General features: G+C 30.3%; 1 protein-coding gene across 1 annotated transcript in view; it reads left to right on the forward strand.

The window, feature by feature from the left end:
* Window positions 1-19,681, forward strand: part of TECRL (trans-2,3-enoyl-CoA reductase like) — a 106,722-nt gene that overhangs the window by 71,496 nt on the left and 15,545 nt on the right. Inside the window, exons 5-8 of the mRNA XM_068542192.1 lie at window positions 3,683-3,798; window positions 8,141-8,246; window positions 9,496-9,568; window positions 15,179-15,222. Coding sequence (XP_068398293.1) covers window positions 3,683-3,798; window positions 8,141-8,246; window positions 9,496-9,568; window positions 15,179-15,222 — 339 coding nt within the window. The remainder of the gene's footprint in view (window positions 1-3,682; window positions 3,799-8,140; window positions 8,247-9,495; window positions 9,569-15,178; window positions 15,223-19,681) is intronic.

The raw sequence follows: 19,681 nt of genomic DNA on the forward strand, positions 1-19,681 counted from the left end.
CTGCATTATTTTGACTTCTGACTCCCACTGTTTTTGTTGAAAAGTCTACTGTACTCAAGTCTTTTCCCTGGCTTATTTAAAATCCTACTTTTGTTTGATTATCAGAAGTTTGATTATGGTGTACATAGTTATGATTGTGGTTTTATTTATCCTGCTTTGGGTTTATGTGTTATCTGAGTCTACGGTTTGACATATATTTAATTTGAAAAATTAGCATAATCTTGTCATCTTTTGATTCTCTATTATTCTCTTTGTATTCTCCTTCTGGGATTCATATTATGTTTTCATACTTTTCTTTCCAGAGTTTTCAAATATCTGCCTAAATTCTCAACCTTTTATTTTTCTTTGAACATTAAAAGATTGTTTTCTAAATCTAACTGATAATTCTGTTATGTGAATCTTTAGTTCTCCTGTTTTCAATGTCCTTCGGTTATGGTCACAATATCTTCACTCCTTGTATACCTGCATATTTCTGACTTAGTGAATTTATGTGAATAAATTTAAAGATAACTTGAGGCCTAGGATGATGTTATTGTCTTTCAAAGATAATCTATCATTCTGCAGATGGACTAATGGCACTATTGTGTACAGGTCATCTCATTCCAATCCATGATTGAAATGATTTCAGACTGAGCTTCAGTATCTATGAAGACAGATCTATTTCTGCCTCATCTTCACTCCTAAATTGTAACTCTTTTAGATCCCAGCCCAAATCCTGGAGATTTTATAGAGCCACCTCTGTCTTTGAAAGATACCAAGCAATAATTTTTGTACTTCCATTCTCAGGCACCCTCAAAAGATTTGGTCTTTTTATCAGGCTGTTACCAAGCTTCATATCCCAGGTCAATCACTACTCTGGAGCTCCATTTAAAACATCTTGACCTTCTAATTCTTCAGTGACTCAGTAGCTCTTTGGAGCATGAAAAACATTTCGATCAATTTTTCTTGCTGATCTCATTAGGATGGTTTGTTTGAATAACATGGGAATAGAATTCTCCATTATATGTTATGCATATAATAGTTAATTTTTCTTTAAAAAAAAACCCTTCTAGTATCATATTAGCTTCAATAGTATTCACTGAGTAAAAAGTGATATTACTACTGGGAAATGTTTTTGTAATTTTACTTAGTAGCTCTCCTATCTTTGGAAAATTAAGGTTGGCACTACTTTATTTTTGTCAGCAATTTCTAACAACTGTGAAATGTGCAATTTATTTTGCTTTTGACTGTCAATTGCTATTTTAGAAAATAAGTAAAGCCAACACCACCCTAATAATGACAGGACTAAAAATAAATTTAAGGGAGAATGAAATACATTAAGTGCAGTCTGAGTACAAGGGTCTTAATCAGTTCACAACAACTGCAGCTGAATGTTTCAATTTATATTCTCTAAACAGCTTATTGCCTTCTTCCTTTTCAATTTAGACATATACCAATTTGAATATTCCACAGAAGTTCCAAAAATCCCAATTATATAGCTTGCCTAGTAGAAATAATGGATTTTACATTTAAAGCAACACCTAAGTTTAAAACAGAGAACTTTCTATAAGGAGAAGCATGAAAATAACTTGATGTTAGAAATAAATTGGAATTTAAAAGTAGTATATATCTTCAAAGTAAAAAGAAAGTGCATCTGCTTATTTTGAATATAGAATCTCTATTAAACTTTTGGATTATGGAGTTCCCAGTCTTTGTAAATTCACCTGCTTTGCTTAGGCTGTATACCTGTAAATATATATGTTTGTATGTTTATTTTGTTTACTCTCTTTTGTGGTAGAAGAAGAGCAATTCCTGTTTCAGAAGTCTGTTGTATTAATATTTCTCTACATGGCTCTTGTTTTTCTTTACTCTAAATCTATTTTCTGATTACTTCCTAAATATAATCAAACATCTCTATTCCTTCTATCTGCACCCAAATAGACATTTTGCTTGAAAGATGCATTGTCTAAAAGTTATTTCTTATTATCCTCCAGTTCTTTCAGGTCCGGATGTATCCTTCATACTTTGGTACTCTTTTAACCCCCAAGTTTCAGCATGAACAATATTTGTGATAAAATGCTGGGTCTTCTAGAACATATTATTGTAAGCTAGCAGGCTCCCCTGATTTTTTTTAGGAGATGATGGAGATAAGATTGTAGTTTAATTTTCTCTGATCCAAAAAAGTTTCATATTTGTGATAACATTTTTAATAACTTAATAAAGAGTGACATTTGGTCAGGTTAACTATTGTTTACAACACTTTTCATTTCTGACATATTACTATAGAACTTGCTCAAACTTGACTTGACTAGGTCAGAGGTATTGAAATAGATATTTTAAACTTTTTGTTGTAATAAAACAATCACTATCCTAATTATTCTAGAGTATTATTAACTAGATTCTATTATCAGACATTCAAAAATGGTAAACATTTTTATTCCATATCTGAATAATCAGGAATGTTGTATGCCATAAATTAATATAGTCTCTTCTCTCAGTAAAAATGTTGCTTTAATACTGAATTTATCGGATGTTGCACTGTTCTTATCCTCACATAAACGTCCTTCTTGCCTCATGAGATAATAAATATCATTTAGAAAAAGTATAACTGAAGAAACCTGCATGTATAAATAGCTATTTATATGTGTGTATATATACATATATATGTAATTATATATGTATGTGCATATATCATATATCTTAACCATGTAACTACACAAAATTCTCACCAGAGATAAGAGCATAATTAATAACCAATGTGAACACCCGTATTTTTGAGCAAAATATGTACAACTTCAAGTTTCCTACCTTAGAAAAATGAGGAAAATTGGCAAAGACAAAGCAAAGTAGTAATGGCAGTCGAATTTATCATTGTCATGTTTGTATTCTTTCTCTTCTCTTTGAACACCTGTAGGGGAAATTATTTTCGCTTTTCTGTCTGAAATTTTCAGAATGTGACTTTAACCTGGTTTTAGCATCAAAACAAAACCAAATAACTGACAGTCACCAGATTCAGAAAACTATTAGAAAACAAGTCAATTATCTTTCTGCAATCACAAGGTCTCATTTTCAATTATCTTTCCAATTTTTATGATTGTCTCTCTGTAGATTGGATATCTCTCTCCACATACATGGTTGCCACTTAGCTCCAGAATTCAGAAGTCAATCTTATAAAACTACTCACTCAGACTCATTAGAATTAATCTAAAATTTCCAAAAGAGAGAAATTATTTCAATCTGAATAAGTGTCAAATCAATTGAGTTCAAAATGACATGGCCATAAAAAGATTAAAAGAAAGAAAGAGAAACTATTTCCCATTCCATTCAATGACAAAGACAGTTAACACAGAAGATTCATTTGTATGGGCCTGGAGAGACATGAGAAATGCATTTATGACTGTTTGATTAAATAAAAATTCCTGTGTACTATTTATGAAGAAATCATTATGTTCAATATTTTTAGTTAAATTAACCATTTATGATTGTCCTTTTCCTTAACACTTGGCTAATTCTTCCAAGGAAGACTTCTTGCTATTTGCGATAGCACTTAATTTAGTTCTTTTTCAAGAATAGATGCTCACCTGTCCATTTCACCAATTTACGTAGCAGGCTAAGTCTGTGGACATGCTTATTATGGTCCTAAGTAAATCTTAATCATATCTATAAAATGTACTGTTTAATCTAAATCACCTTCTTTTTTTAGGTATTTTTGGCTGAATACACAGGACCTCTGCTAATATATCTCCTCTTTTATTTGAGGATCCCATATATATATGACATGAAAGAGAGCTCTAGAAGATTACGTCACCCAGTGGTACAGTAAGTAATACATATACATGGAACATACAGATTAAGGAGGAGACAAACTAGTACACAGATATTATGCTAATAAATATTTTTTGTAAACGCAATTATAGTGGATTCAATTTTAGGGTAATATATTTTAGATAACAAGAAATAATGTATGCATGCCAATTTTTAAGTTTATAAACAGGAACTATTACTTAATATACTTAACACTTTAAGTATACCTTAAACAGAGGTAATTTCAATTAATTATGATTACAATCAACAAGAGAAAACCTTAATATTACAAAGTTGAGAGGCCATATATAGGACTCAAAATATTAATACTTCTCTAAAAACATGGGCAACATTGCATAGAAAAGAAATAATGACTGAACTAATAAACTGGAAGAAAAAGGTTTTAAAAATTCCAAAATCAAATTTTACTTTTAACCAGGACAGTTATCAAAGCAGAATATATAACTATAGTTCTTCACGTATTGTGAAAATAGTCTCCCTTTCTCTCTCTCTCTCTTCATATCAAATAACAAATTAAAGAGAAAGAATAATCATTCAAGATGCTACAGTGACATGTAGAGTTAGCAATTTGTTAAAAAAAAAAAAAAAAAAAAAAGGAACCTGGGCAAATGACTAAACTCTAAGTGAATTAAGAAGCAAAATTCAGGTCATAAGGATGCTAGAAGACAGAGAATAATTTGACTCCTGGATTTCTCATCTCAGATTTGTCTTTCCTTCACTCTTAATTCTGTACTCCAGCCACACAATTACCACCCTTCTTGCCCTGATACCTACCATGCCCTTACACACCATCCTTCTTCCTCCATCCTTCCTCCACTGCCTCCCTCTTCTTTATTTTTTTCAAACTTCAAATAGAGCTCAATATTACTTAGTATTAGCCATTCCTATTCCTTCAATGAGAAATACGTTACTAAAATGTTTTTCCTTTATACAACTTATTACTTTAAAATTATATATTTACATAGTAATTTGTGTCCTTCCCTCTATAGAGTTTAATTTCTATAATGGGTGTCTTTTGGTGTTCAGTCAATTTTGCTGCTTAACGCATTACCTGATTTATAAAAAATACTCAATAGTAATGCTCTGAATGGATAAATACATGAACCAGTTACATGAAAATTTATTTTACATTAGGCACTTTTATAGTATAAAAACAGAGGAACCTGATCTGGATGTGAGTTTTGAGATGGGCTTTTCTATGAAAGTTATGTTTGAACTTTTTTCTTTGTTTTCTGAAGGGACATGTCAGATTTTAACTAGTAAATCTGAGGAATCTTCATATGGAAATTATCTGTGGTACATAGCAGTTTGATGCTTTGTAGGAGCAGAGAGAAAGCTAGTAGAGCAGAGGTACAGAGAAGCAAGGGGAGATTGGATCTCAGGGATCATAGTCAGGTCAGTACCTGGCAAGTTGTTCAGGGCCTTTTGGAATGTTAAAGCCTACCTTTCTTTTTCTTAAGTTAAGAGAATGCCCAATTCATTTAGAAAGAGTCTGGGGTGGAGTGTTCATAGGAGAATGTAATTGTCCTCATTTTTTAGATCAAATATATAATGTGTACCAGATATATATCACAGCATGAAAAAAGAACACTTTTTTTTTCCCCAGCAGCATTCTCAAAGGAATTGACCGATAGTTGGTTATTATTCTTAAACACAAACACAGCATGTTTTGTAACATCTCAGTGATAAATGTATCTGTGCCACATTCTTCCTAAGGAGCAAATATGTTAAGTTTATATTAAATCATTCAGAGGAGATACACACAAACACATAAACTACTTTTGAAATTTAAGTGTCTAGTAGAGGTCAGGTCATCCCTCATATCTCACACTCCATCTAAAAAAACTCTAAAATCTTCTATTTTTTGCCTTTACTGAGCCCTTCTCAACTCCTGGAATCCTTCCACTGTGCCCTTTGAAATTCAAAGTCCACTGTTCACAAAATTTCTTATATCGTCAACCTTTTATCTGAACATTGCCTTCATATTCTTCCTCAACAGAAACCTGGTACACTGCCTCCCTTGCAGCTCTATAAAGTGTCTTCTTTCACAGCCCTCATACCTTGAAACTTACTTGATGAAACATAAGATATTTTCAAATATTACATTTGGAAAAAAGAGACCCAAGCCTATTTATGGATGTTCAATTAGTTTAGTACTGGAAAGAGAAAGAGTTGATGTTTGAAGGGAAGTCAACCATAATTAAATAGAAAGAATATTTTGGAATGAAATCAAACTTGGTAAGTGCAAAGTCCAATAATGTGCAAAGTGGTATATATCCAGATATTAAGTCATAGCTAGCTGCTATGCTAATATCTATGCCCTAATGGTGTAATATAAATTAAATATGTGAACTAATTTCATCATAGTTTAAATTAAAATTTCTCATTCAGTTCTCTGCTACATTGCTGGGCATAAGATAATTTTTCTGCTTTCTTACAAAATGGAAAATTCTACTAGTCAGGTATTTATATAAATATTCTGCAAAAGAACCAACAAGTTAAGAGAGATGCTGATTCTCTTACCAGTCCTTTGAACCCACATGCAAACTTCTATATCAGGATGTTTGTTTTTGCTTCTCTTACTGTCTAGAAAGCTCTGTCCCCAAATATCTACACTTTGTTTTCTCACTTCTTTCAGAATTTGTCTATTGTTCTTAGATATACACATCACACAGAACATGTCTCTCCCATAATAGGTGCACAATTATATTTTTATGAATTAATGAATAATGATATATTCCCTAATGATTTAGCCAGGTTGGTTTGTTTTTATTTGATTAATTATTTGTTTTCCCTAAAGTCATTCTTGTTAATACCAGAAATCATTAATTCATTGTGTTTAATATAAACTTACAGTGTAGACTCAATGTTTGATTTTACATATTGTAAATGAAATGCTTATTTTTATGCTTAACCTTTATACATTTAAGTATACAATCTTTGATTCTTATTGATTTTCTTGAATAACAATTATAGTTTTTGAAGTTTTACAGGTTTATTTATAATAAAATAGGTGTGTATTTTAATAGAAATATATTTTAAATATAAACAAGAAAACATGCTTCTATAAATCATATTTGACATTTACTTTTTAAATATTAGTTATATAAATGACAAGAAGAGGTGATACGTTAGAACAGCAACAAAAACAAAGCAACCAAAGCAACACATAATACTGCAATATGTTAGGCAGTCAAAGACCAAACATAAAACAAACTAAACAAAACAAAAGCTGCACTGACTCCATAGGAAAGGAAATTCGAACTTTTTCAGTCTATGGTACTTGCTAAAGGACAATCAGACAATGAAAAAAGTATTTTGAATATTATAAAATGTCAAATGCATTGTAAGTATCTTTTGAATACTTTTAAAGTTGTAAATTTTCTGCTTCAATCTTAAGCCATTTTGATATGAGCATATTTACAATTATTATATTGATATATATATTCCTTGGGCAGATGTGAACATACAGTTTATGACTGTTATTATGAAATATCATGAGAGTCATCAGAAATAAATTTATAGAAACTGTTGTTACAGTACTTTTATTATTAAATAAATTTAGAAATTTTCTAGAATAAATAAAATAAAAATATCAAAAAAACTTGCGTTTTGGTTACCAGAAACAATATTTCCTGATAAATAGAAAGTTGTAGCATACAAATGAACCTATTTACAAAACAGAAATGAAGTCACAGATGTAGAAAACAAACTTATGATTACCAAGGGGGAAAAGTGGGGGAAGGATAAATTGAAAGATTGGCATTGACATATACACACTACTATGTATAAAATAGATAACTAATAAGAACCTACTGTATAGCACAGGGAACTCTATTCAATACTCTGTAATGATCTATATGGGAAAAGAATCTAATAAAGAGTGAATATATATGTATATGTATAACTGATTCACTTTGCTATACAGCAGAAACTAACACAACATTGTAAATCAACTATACTCCAGTAAAAATTAATTTAAAAAAAGATGTAACTTCAAAAATAAGAAAAAGGGACTTCCCTGGTGGTCCAATGGTTAAGACTTTGCCTTCCAATGTAGGGGATGTGAGTTCAGTTCCTGGTCAGGGAGCTGAGATTCCACATGCCTCGAGGCCAGAAAACCAAAACATAAAGCAGAAGCAATATTGTAACAAATTCAATAAAGACTTTAAAAATGGTCCACATAAAAAAATAATAAAATACAAAATAAAAATAAATAAGAAAAAGAAAGTTGTAGTAAACTAAAAAAAAAAAAAAAATTAAAACATCTTATGTATAAGGCGACCCAGATTTTTGGAAGGGAATTTAATGTGTTTGTGTTTTATTCTCTTTCTAGCTTGGCCTGCTTCTGTCATTGTATACACTATATCCGATACCTTTTGGAAACCTTATTTGTTCACAAGGTTTCCGCAGGACATACACCTTTGAAAAATTTGATAAAGGTGGGAACTGATATGTTTTGTAATTTTAATTGTTATTGAGAAATTTTATGTATTGGATCATCTGCATCATCATTAAATCATGTTTATTTCTCTCAAGCTTAGATTTTTCTATTCAGCTGTATCAGTATATCTTGAACATTCTGCCCCTGAAATGCCATTTCCTGAGCAATCTAGTTCATTGGAGCTGCCCTCAACCAATAACATCACATAAAATATTTGGCATGACCTTACGTTACAAGTTACATACTTTTAGGCACCTTTAATTTTGGAAATACTTAGCACTGAATTCAGATTAAGTGCCACTTGAAGAGGAAGAATCTCATATATAAACCCTCTTATAAATATACATTTGTGTGATTAAAATGATGATGCTACATCCTATACTTGTGATGGGTGTCAGTGTAATGACAATATCTTTGCTCTTCCCCAAAATGGTAAATACAAACGTTATTAACCATCAGTTAACTATCAAGAAAACGGGAAATGTTCTGGAACATTAAAATGGAAATGTACATTAGATAACATGGTGCAATTCAGTTTTCCAATTCAAATTAAAATTTATTTTATTTTCCAATTTAAAATTTAGTTTCAGAATGAATGATTTCTTTACTAAAATATTCCTGAGTTTTAGCAAATATCTGTTTTCTAAAAATTTCAACAAGCAGACATTCTACTGTTGTCATTATAATGAAACAGTAAACTCTAGAACTTTTACAAACCTCAAAAAATCATTTAGACTAGCTTCTCTTTTGAGAGAAGGTATTAAAATTCGTCATGTAAGATCAGCATCATAGCCTAGTACACCTAAAACCAGGCCATTTCCCTCTATAATCAATCAAGAAACATTACTACTAATGATTAAATAATTCATTCTTTTATTCATTTACTGTTGGAAAATAGCTATTTATTATTTTTATTACTTCACTCCTATTTACTACTTGATAGACAAAAGCTATTCTTGAAAAATCTTCATACAATACATTGTTACATTTCTCTATATCCTAAATACTCATTTATATTGACAAGTGTTGAGCAAAGAAATGCATTTTCTGAGTGATATCAAATAGGTACTTTTAAAATGCTACTTTACTGAATGAAGAAGCATTCCATTTAACTAGCTTAGAAAATTTATAACAGTTTTTATACCAAAATGCTGCAGTGTGGCATATAAATGTATGGGGTGACTTCAAATGATGCGATATATATTATATATATATATTCCCTAACTTTTATTTTGTTTTATTTGTAGAGTTGTGCCTTTTATTGGGGATTCACTTCTTGGATTGCCTACTACATTAATCACCCACGGTATACACCACCATGTATGTAGAAATTATTCTTAACTATACCCATACTAAATTGCCAACATCAAAACTCTGTTCTAAACTACATAGAGATGATGAACGACATGGAACATATAAAGGAATAAGAAAATAATGAAAAAAATGTCAATTTTAAATTGCTTTCATAATACTCCATTAAATTTTTATGTAGGCTTAAAAGACCATATTTGACTGACATATTTTGATTTATTTTCTTTCCATAGAAACTCTAGCAAAAAATGTAAGTTGATTATAAACCTTCAAAATGACAGATAGTAAAATGAAAGAGGAAAGATGAAAAAGAAACATGCCATATGATCACATAATCATGTACAACCATCAGGATTTTTAAAATAAATAATTAAATTATTCTTTTAATTATAACTTCAAAAGAAAAAAATAGAGGCTTTTTTTCCTGTGGCATATTGTTCCCTATTTATAACTTTATTAAATCTTGTCCCTTGACTCAGATGAAGCAATTTAGTGAACTGCACACTGGAACCAAATCTAAATCCTCAATTCCTAATCTTGGGGGAAACATACCTGTCCTGATCAAAGAATTCCATTTCTTTTATCTTCTGTGGACCTTTCTCTTCTCAGCTTTTACTGCAGCTCACAAGGCACACACAGCAGAGCCCTAGTGTTATGTGTTGACATTTCATATTTAACTGAGAGTTATTTTTTGTGGTCTATTTCTAGTTTATAAAGTTTGAAGATAAATGGATATAAATGATGTATTCAAGCTTTATTTTAGATTTTATAAAATAACATAAACCTTAAAGACATTAAAATAAATTAATATCTTTTCTTGAAGCACTGACACAGAGAATTACATTATTCAGGGTTTTTGCCAAAATCAGCAAATCTAGTTCAGCAATCACAGTAAATGATTGCAATGTTCAGAACTTTAACTCTTCTAAATACTAACAAATTAACTATGAATATTGAAGGAGAAAATTCCCTGATCTCACAAAACTCTAACTGATTTTTAAAAATATTTTAACAAAAGATGTACATTCTAACTTTAGAACATGAACAGAAAAATTTTTTTAAAGATATTTTTTATCCATAGTATGTTTAAAAAGAGGAGCCTCTGAAAAATGCTACATTCTTATAACTGATACAAAATAATAGAGGTTAACTGTGTTAATATATGCAAAATATTTATGGAAAACTTATTGTTTGTCAAGAACTGCAAAATTGCTATTTCTTTTGTAATTAGAAACAATATTATTATGTAGGTGTTAATATTCCCCACTATATATTAGGAAAATAAGGCTCTGAAAGTTTACTTTTACTGTGCTTAAGACTCTTAAATGAATATGATGTAAGTAGGACTCAAACAATGTGAAAATATATAGAGCATTACAATACCTATTCCAAGTGGAGAGTGAATATCATCTACAGGCACTGCATGCTTTGCATGGCTCTGATATGCATGGATTTCAGTTTTTATGGTTTATTTAAATAATACCAGCCCCTAAAACCATGCTTCAAATTCAGTTACCACATATGCTAATTGCAATTGCACAAAGTACAAATTTTGCAGCTAGCTCTTTAGTCCACATATCACTCTATAAATAACGGATGCACATCATGGTCAGTGACATCTGATGGTGGTTGATAACTGCACATCTCTTATTCATTTCACTCACAACCAGCAAATAACTGGAACAATTGTGGAGTCTGGGAGGTCCAAGATCAAGGTGCTGGCAGATGGGGTTCCCTGGTGGGGACTCTCTTCCTGACTTGCAGATTGCTCCCTTCTGTGTGCTCACGTGGTGGAGAGAGAGAAAGCAAGCTCTCTGGCATCTCTTCTATTAAGGACACTAATTCCCATCAAAAGGGCCTTAACCTCATGACCTCATCTAAACTTAATTACTTCCCAAAAGCTCCATCTCTAAACACCATTATATTGAAGGTTGCGGTTTCAACATCTAAATGTTGGGAGGCACCATTTAGTCTATAGCAATAGTGGTGGGGGGCCTAGGATAATTAGCCCACATTGCAGGCAAATAATGGGATCTAATTTGTCATGTGATTATGACATTTGTTAGGTTTTATTTTTTCCTTAGAATTTCACTTTTCTGCTAAATGCTACAAAAAGTTCGATCCTTGCATTCATTATCTCTGCCTAAGATTTTTAAAGATTGTTCTTCCCCTTTTATAACTCTTTGATTAGAATTTATAGATTAAAATTTTTGATTATATATTAGATTGTAAATGCTGTTCCTTCAAAGTAGAACTAGTACAAACTACACTATCTTTATTTTTTTAATTAATTTTATTGAAGTATAGTTGATTTACAATGTTGTGTTAGTTTCCACTGTGCAGCAAAGTGAATCAGTTATACACATACCTGTATCCACACTTTTTTAGATTCTATTCCCTTATAGGTCATTACAGAGTATTGAGTAGAATTCCCTGTGCTATACAGTATGTTCTTATTAGTTATGTATTTTATATATAGTAGTGTATATATGTCAATCCCAATCTCCCAATTTATCCCTCCCCCCATTCCCCCTAGGTAACCATAAGTATGTTTTCTACATCTGTGACTCTATTTCTGTTTTGTAAATAGGCTTATATGTGGAATCCAAAAAGAAAAAAAAAAGGTACAAACTACATTATCTTTAGATGAGATGAACTAAACCTGAAAACATAGATAAGTACAAAAATTTTTAAACAAAAATTTTAAAACTAGATACTTAAAAACCTATTCCTAAATAACTATTGAATCTAAAAGTAAAAATACTAACATTACAGCAAAGACTATGACAAAGTGACAAAAGAGTAAACAGTACACATCAAGGCTTTTTAGCCAAGTAGTTATAATCTTATTAAATAATCATATTTAAGGAAAATGAAACAAACATACTAATTAAACAAGTTAAAAATTCCTTTATATTAAAACACTGTACTCAAACTATATGCTGCGTTAAGTTCAGGTACTTAAAAGTTGTAGAATAGTTGAGCCAATTTTTAAATTATTTCCCTTGAAAATGTTCTTTAAAACCTGAATGCTTACAATGTAATCTTCCTTCATTTCATCCTTACAATTAGAAGAAAGAAAGAAACAGTGGTTGTATTTTTTATGTGTGTTTAATTTTTTCATCATATTTTTCTGTGCTTTCACTTTGTATATGTTCTTTTGACTTACATACTCAAGTGTTTAATTCGGGATATTTTGTCCTTACTACAGATATGATAATTAATTTTCCGTTATTTTTATGTTGTCATAATTTACATTGTGCTTTGCCCTTTACATCAACTGGGTTTTTTTTTCACCTCTTTCTGTATTCTCTGCATTAACAATTTCACATTTTTTATAGCCCTGTTCTCAACAGATTTGACTGCACAAAATAAATACCATCTGCACATTTACACACACAAAGTACTTAAATGAAAAACAACATATTGGTATGTATTTCCAACACATATACCATTAGGGAGGTCACTTTACATACTTGAACAATATTTAAAATAAATAAGAAAAATATATTATCATAATTGGACTGCCCAATGGCAAGAATATTCCATTAACCATAAACTGGAATGCATATGTTCAGGAAGTTTAATAGAAAAATATTTAGTATCAGAAACATTCAAGGAAAAATGACCTACATTTTTGCCTATCTAAATCTGAAATATTATACAAATTATAAAAACATTATAGGAAGTTTTAATGGTGTCTAACATTTTTTTCTAGAAAGTTTGTTTCAAATTATATTATCTGCAACTTTTTTTGGAAATAAATATAAAAATACTTTAAAATTACACTCTTTGGCCCAGTACCTTTTTATCACATCATTATTTATTCTCACTAAAAAATGAAAACAAGGCATATCTTCACAGTCTTGATGCATGAAATGTTCTGAACCCTCTCATCCTTGTGTTAATATCTATTCATCTTTTTAGATAAAAGTTCAGTCATGTACGCAAAGTTCTCCCTGATCTCCCTGATTACAATAAATCCTTCTTTTTAGCTCGAATATTAAATATTGCATAGATCCTTCTCAGTAACACATTAAAGTTGCATGCTTCCATTTGTTAGCATGTGATGAGTATTTGTTTCCTTGTCAGAAAATAATTTCTATTAAGATAAGGGTTGCATTTGTGTTTATTTATAATTAATTTCTCCACAATCACACAGCCTGCCATATAAATTTCTAAAAACTGGTGTTGAATTAGTGAAGTTTAGTCTAGTAGTAGATACAAATTTTTAAAAATTATGGTCTATAGGGATGAATACCAGCTAATTATTATGATTTAGCTAGAGAAAAATGTTTAATTATATGGCAAAACATGTATAACATAATATTAAGGGAATAAGTGATTATAAAATAATTCTATCAAATATGGTAAAAGTATATAACAAATATGTATATTTCCAAAGGGAAAAATCTGAATATTAACTGCTTTTCCATGGATGAATTTTGTTTTCCCTTTACACTTTTATCTCTTTCAAAAATGTGTCCATTAATATATTTTATTTTATAATAATATATATGTACTTTATAAAAACAAAACTTCCAATACATGTACATGTTTTACATATATCTATGCATAAATACTTATATAAAATTTAACTATATTACCCTCTTAAGTTTCTAGCCCATGGAAATAGAACTTAAATAAAAGATTTATATGGAAAGATGTTTGAAACAGTACTGTCTATTATTTATAAAATTAAAGTAATTCTAATTATGCAGCAATTGGATAATATTTAATGTTTTAAGACTAGCCACATTATACATTATGATGTAGTTTCTACCATACCTTTGACAACGAATATTTAATAATATCGTAAAAGTCTTTAAGTATATTCTTACGTTAAAAACCCGATTCAAAATGAGTAATTATATTAATTTTTATTTGTAGATGTGTTTATATAAATAAATGCAATTTACATAAAACTAGAAGAAATGCAACTGTTAATACAGATAATGAGCTTATTAGATAATTTTATTTTTCATTATTTTTGTATATTCCAAATTCTCCACTATAAACAAGGTGAATTTAGAACTCTGTTTCAAATTCCATTTTGTTCATTACTCTTTATATGATTTGGCAAGTTATATAAAGTATAATTTTTTACTGTAAGGTGAGAACAATAATATTTGCTTCATGTGTTTGTTTTTATGATGAAAATATATAAAACACTTAAAATATTGCCTGTTGCAAAACATCAATGCAAAAATAAAAATTACTATTATTAGCATTTTTCTTTCTATTGTTGAACATTAAAAAAGAAGAGACATTATTGAGTGCAATTACACACTAGGTCATACTAATATGCTTTTAAAATGACGAACAAGGTAAATTAAATCTGCTTTCAAAGAGTTTACTAATAAAAATTATAAATAGACTCCATTTATATTCTAAATATCATTAGGTCACTGGAAGAAAAGTATATATAGAAAGCAAAATATTGTCATCTCTTTAGATTGCAAAAGTATCATTCCAAAAGGTCAGATAGTACATATCACATATCACATAGTACTTTTTATTAGAGGGTAGTGATATCCAATAAATCTTTCCTGAATTATATCTATAGTTTGTCAATCCAAAAAAATGAGTGTTTACATAACATCTTCTTTTGCTTTCTAGCATTTGGTAACAGGCAAGTCACAGTATCTGCTATCAATTTTCTGGTATGTATTATTTATATTATTTGCTATTCATGCTCTAATTGTGACATTATTAAGCATTCAAATAGATTGCATTTAAGGATTTGTCATGTAGAAAATATGGTTTATTTTTATATTATATGCATAATGGCATTAAATGAAATAAATCAAATAACTTCCCATAATCAAGTCATTAGCTCTCTAAATCTTTTCATCATAATGTTCTACTCATCTATAAAGGATGATTAGAATTATTTGAAATATAGTAAAATTTGGGGGAAAAATTAAACTTAGTAATTCTTCCAGTTGTCTGCACATTTACCAACTTACAAACTGCTAAGAGCAGAAAGTTTTACAAGTCTACCTGATGATTATCCAGAAAACTTTGGCGTAATTGTTAAGTAATTCTGAATGAAAACAAAGTATACTTTTGTGAATGAAACAGGGCTCTATACTAATTGTCCTCAGTCCAGTTCTTTAGATCATTCTATTTAACTTCACATATGCATTGTCTGAATCTGATACAAACCAATCTGACTACAAGATTCTTTATTATTTCTGAAATGCATTAATTATTTTCTTAGATATATATTTAGCTCCACATGCCATATAACTCCATGATTTCATTCTTTAGTCGTGTTTTCCCTCATTCTTGCCCTTGATAGATTAACTCCCACTATTCCTGTCCCTGATACATTGATAAGCACCCATGATTCACGTACATGACAAGATCCTTTGTGAAGTTTGTATTGAACAACTTATATCCCACCATTTCATACAAGGAACAAATTATACACTACACTTTGTAAAAAGCTCTCATATGAACCTTTATGTGTATGTGTGTGTATATACACATAGATATATATGTATATAGAATTAATAATTTAGTTAATTACATCCACTACTGTGTTGGCTGTGAGAGGGGCAGGTTATGCTTTTATCATTTTAGCACCTAGTATTGTACAAGTGTACTCACCACTTGCTTGAATAAATTACAAATTATTTTATTTAGAATTTTAAAGCAAATAGTTTGTAAATATATCACTGCCTTTTAATTTTCCATGTGTGTATACTGTTTATAGTCAGCAATCTTGCAATTCATTTATTTTGATGCCTTCATTGTTAACCTATGTTGAACCAAGTCTAATGTTCTCTGTATATTAACTACTCAGTAAATGTAAGCAAATGGAAGAATAAATTGATGAGTGAAAAAAATAATAACCACACACTTGGTATTTATTCAGATATGTATTTAGATTAATATCTGATTGTTTTATTTTTCCTCCTTAAGATATCTCCTACTTTTTTTTGCAACTCATTTACTGTCATTTATTTCATTGTAAATATTTACACAGCTCCCATTTTATATAATATTCTTGACTTCTTCCCTTTTTTCAAATGTGATACGGTTATAAATCCATGGCTCTGGTGTGAAAGAAAAATTTTAAGAAAAATTGTAACTTTTTAAAACACTATATGTCATAATAGTTATAATATTTTTCTTAAAAAGTGAAAAGAGACATAACTGGAAATAATCAAAATTCGAATAGTTTGTTATGTACACTTTCCCCTAAATGTTTTTTAAAACTCTGCCCTTTTTATTAACATACTAGTTCTTCCTCCTCATACATGCCTTTATTAGTCAGTGCTATTTTATACATTATCCACTGGAAAACATTTATTAAATAATAACAAGAAGAATTAGGCAAATAGGAAAACTTTACCACAGTTGCTGTCTTATAGGAGCCAAGGCACCAAACTACACAAATACCAATTAATAGTAGCATAGACTATGTCCAATACAGACGTACTAGGTAAACGTAATAACTTTAATTCCACATTTCAAAGCAACATAAGTTCCACTGTGGCTCTGTTAAAATTGTAAATTGTGATGACAAATATAAAAGGTCTCTTAGCATAACCCTCCCAGACTTCAGACAAGACTACAAAGCTACAGTAATCAAAACAGCATGGTACTGGCACAAAAACAGATATATGGATCAATGGAACAGAACAGAGAGCCCAGAAATAAGCTCCCACACCTACAGTCAATTAATCTTCGACAAAGGAGGCAAGAATGTATAATAGAGAAAAGAAAGTCTCTTTGGCAACTGGTGTTGGGAAAGCTGGACAGCGTCATGTAAATCATTGTAGTTAGAACACTCCCTCACACCACACACAAAAATAAACTCAAAATGGCTTTAAGACTTAAATATAAGACATGACACCACAAGACTCCTAGAAGAGAACATAGGCAAAAGATTCTCTGACATAATTCGTAGCAAAGTTTTCTTAGGTCAGTCTCCCAAGGCAGTAGAAATAAAAGCAAGAATAAACAAATAGGACCTAATCAAACTTATAGGCTTTTGCACAGTGAAGGAAACTATAAACAAATGAAAAGACAACCTATGTTCAGGGAGAAAATATTTGCAAACGATGCAACAGACAAGGGCTTAATTTCCAAGATATACAAACAGCTCATACAACTCAATAACAACAGCAACAAAAACAAAAAACAACCCAATCAAAAAATGGGCAGAAGACCTAAATAGACATTTCTCCAAAGAAGACATACGGATGGCCAATAAGCACATGAAAAGATGCTCAACATTGCTAATTATTAAAGAAACGCAAATGAAAACTACAATTATGTATCACCTCACACCATTCAGAATGGCAATCATTCAAAAGTCTACAAATAAATGTTGGAGATGGTGTGGAGAAAAGGGAACCCTCCTACACTGTTCGTAGGAATGTAAATTAGTGCAGCCACTATGGAAAACAGTATGGAGGTTCCTTAAAAAACTAAAAATAGAGGTACCATATGATCCAACAATGCCACTCCTGGGCATGTATCTGGAGAAAACTCTAATTCAAAAAGATACATGCACCCAATGTTCACAGTGGCACTATTTACAATAGCTAAGACATGGAAGCAACCTAAGTGTCTATTGACAGATGAATGGATAACAAAGATGTGGTATATATAATGGAATATCACTCAGTCATTAAAAATAAAATAGTGCCATTTGCAGCAACATGGATGGACCTAGAGATTATCATACTAAGTGAAGTAAGTTAGACAGAGAAAGACAAATATCATATGATATCACTTTTATGTGGAATCTAAAATATGATACAAAACGGAAACAGACTCACAGACATAGAAAACATACTTAGGGTTACAAAAGGGGAGAGTGGGGTGGGGGAAGGGATAAATTAGGAGCTTGGGATTGGCAGATGCAAGCTATCGTGTACAAAATAGATAAACTACAAGGCCCTAATGTATGGCATAGGGAAATATATTCAATATCTTGTAATAAACTATAATGGAAAAGAATAAAAATAAGTAAATAAAATAATAAGGCCTGCTAATCCTGGAACTTCTTAATGTAGGCAAGACACATTAAACTTTTACTAATAAAATATGATAGTAAGATATGAATTTTAGGAAATTTATTCTAATACAGAATATAACAACTAGTGAGTTTATTGAGCTTGTATATAATCACCTGAATTGAAGATTCCTACCATATTATTATGAGCATAACACCCTATAGTTCAAGGTTAAATTTTTCATTCATAATAACTGAAAACATATGTGTGAGTTTCAGGTTTTATCACAAATACATATGTGCAAACAGTTTAGAAAGAATAAGCAAACTGTTTTTAAGTCCAATCTATTTTAAATTATTTTATATTAAAATTACCAGTATATAGTAGAATCAATTATATAGAAGAAACAAAGGGGAAATTCGTGAGTCAATCTTGTATAATATAAAATTCAACTGGAAAATGTGTATCCTATTTGCAAGTGCTAATGTTTTTGCTAATAAAATGTTATGTTTGCAAAACATCATGTTCTTCATTTATTGATCTATACACTCTTTCAACACAGAAGAAGAAAAGTATTATTCATTAAAGTTGGTTTAGCTTCTGTAGTTATGTAGAGCCAGATTACCACTTGGTAAGAAGAAAATATGTTAGCACTGTGTTGAATATGATTATAGTTAATTATTAATGGATGAATCATCCCTTTTGCGGACTAACAATTAACAGTTATAACTTTTTCTTCTACTCCCTCCATTTTCTTTCTACTAATATTCTGATTTCCCTAATACACTAAACAAAATATGTCAAGCAAAACAGGACACTTCACAATGTGTACATAATATATTCCAAAGTTAGGTAATGATTCTTTGTGGAAAATCTTTGATTTTGGTGAGTTTTGACATGTTGAAACTATGTTCTAAGAAGTATTTTATCACCTCTCCTTTTGTATAAATTCTTTTTGACTTTCAACACAATTTACTTCCCTTGAATATATTCTGGTATCACAAAATCTACAAGGAAAAAGTCAAATATATGCAACTCTATAAGCACTTTAGAATATCTCTCTCCAAAACTTTTAGATGTAATTTTGATTTTCTGCTGCAAATATTGTTGAGACACACTATAATCCAGGCTCTTCATATTTCTATGA

Source organism: Eschrichtius robustus, chromosome 4 (assembly GCF_028021215.1).
Source record: "Eschrichtius robustus isolate mEscRob2 chromosome 4, mEscRob2.pri, whole genome shotgun sequence".
In the NCBI taxonomy this organism is placed as follows: Eukaryota; Metazoa; Chordata; class Mammalia; order Artiodactyla; family Eschrichtiidae; genus Eschrichtius; species Eschrichtius robustus.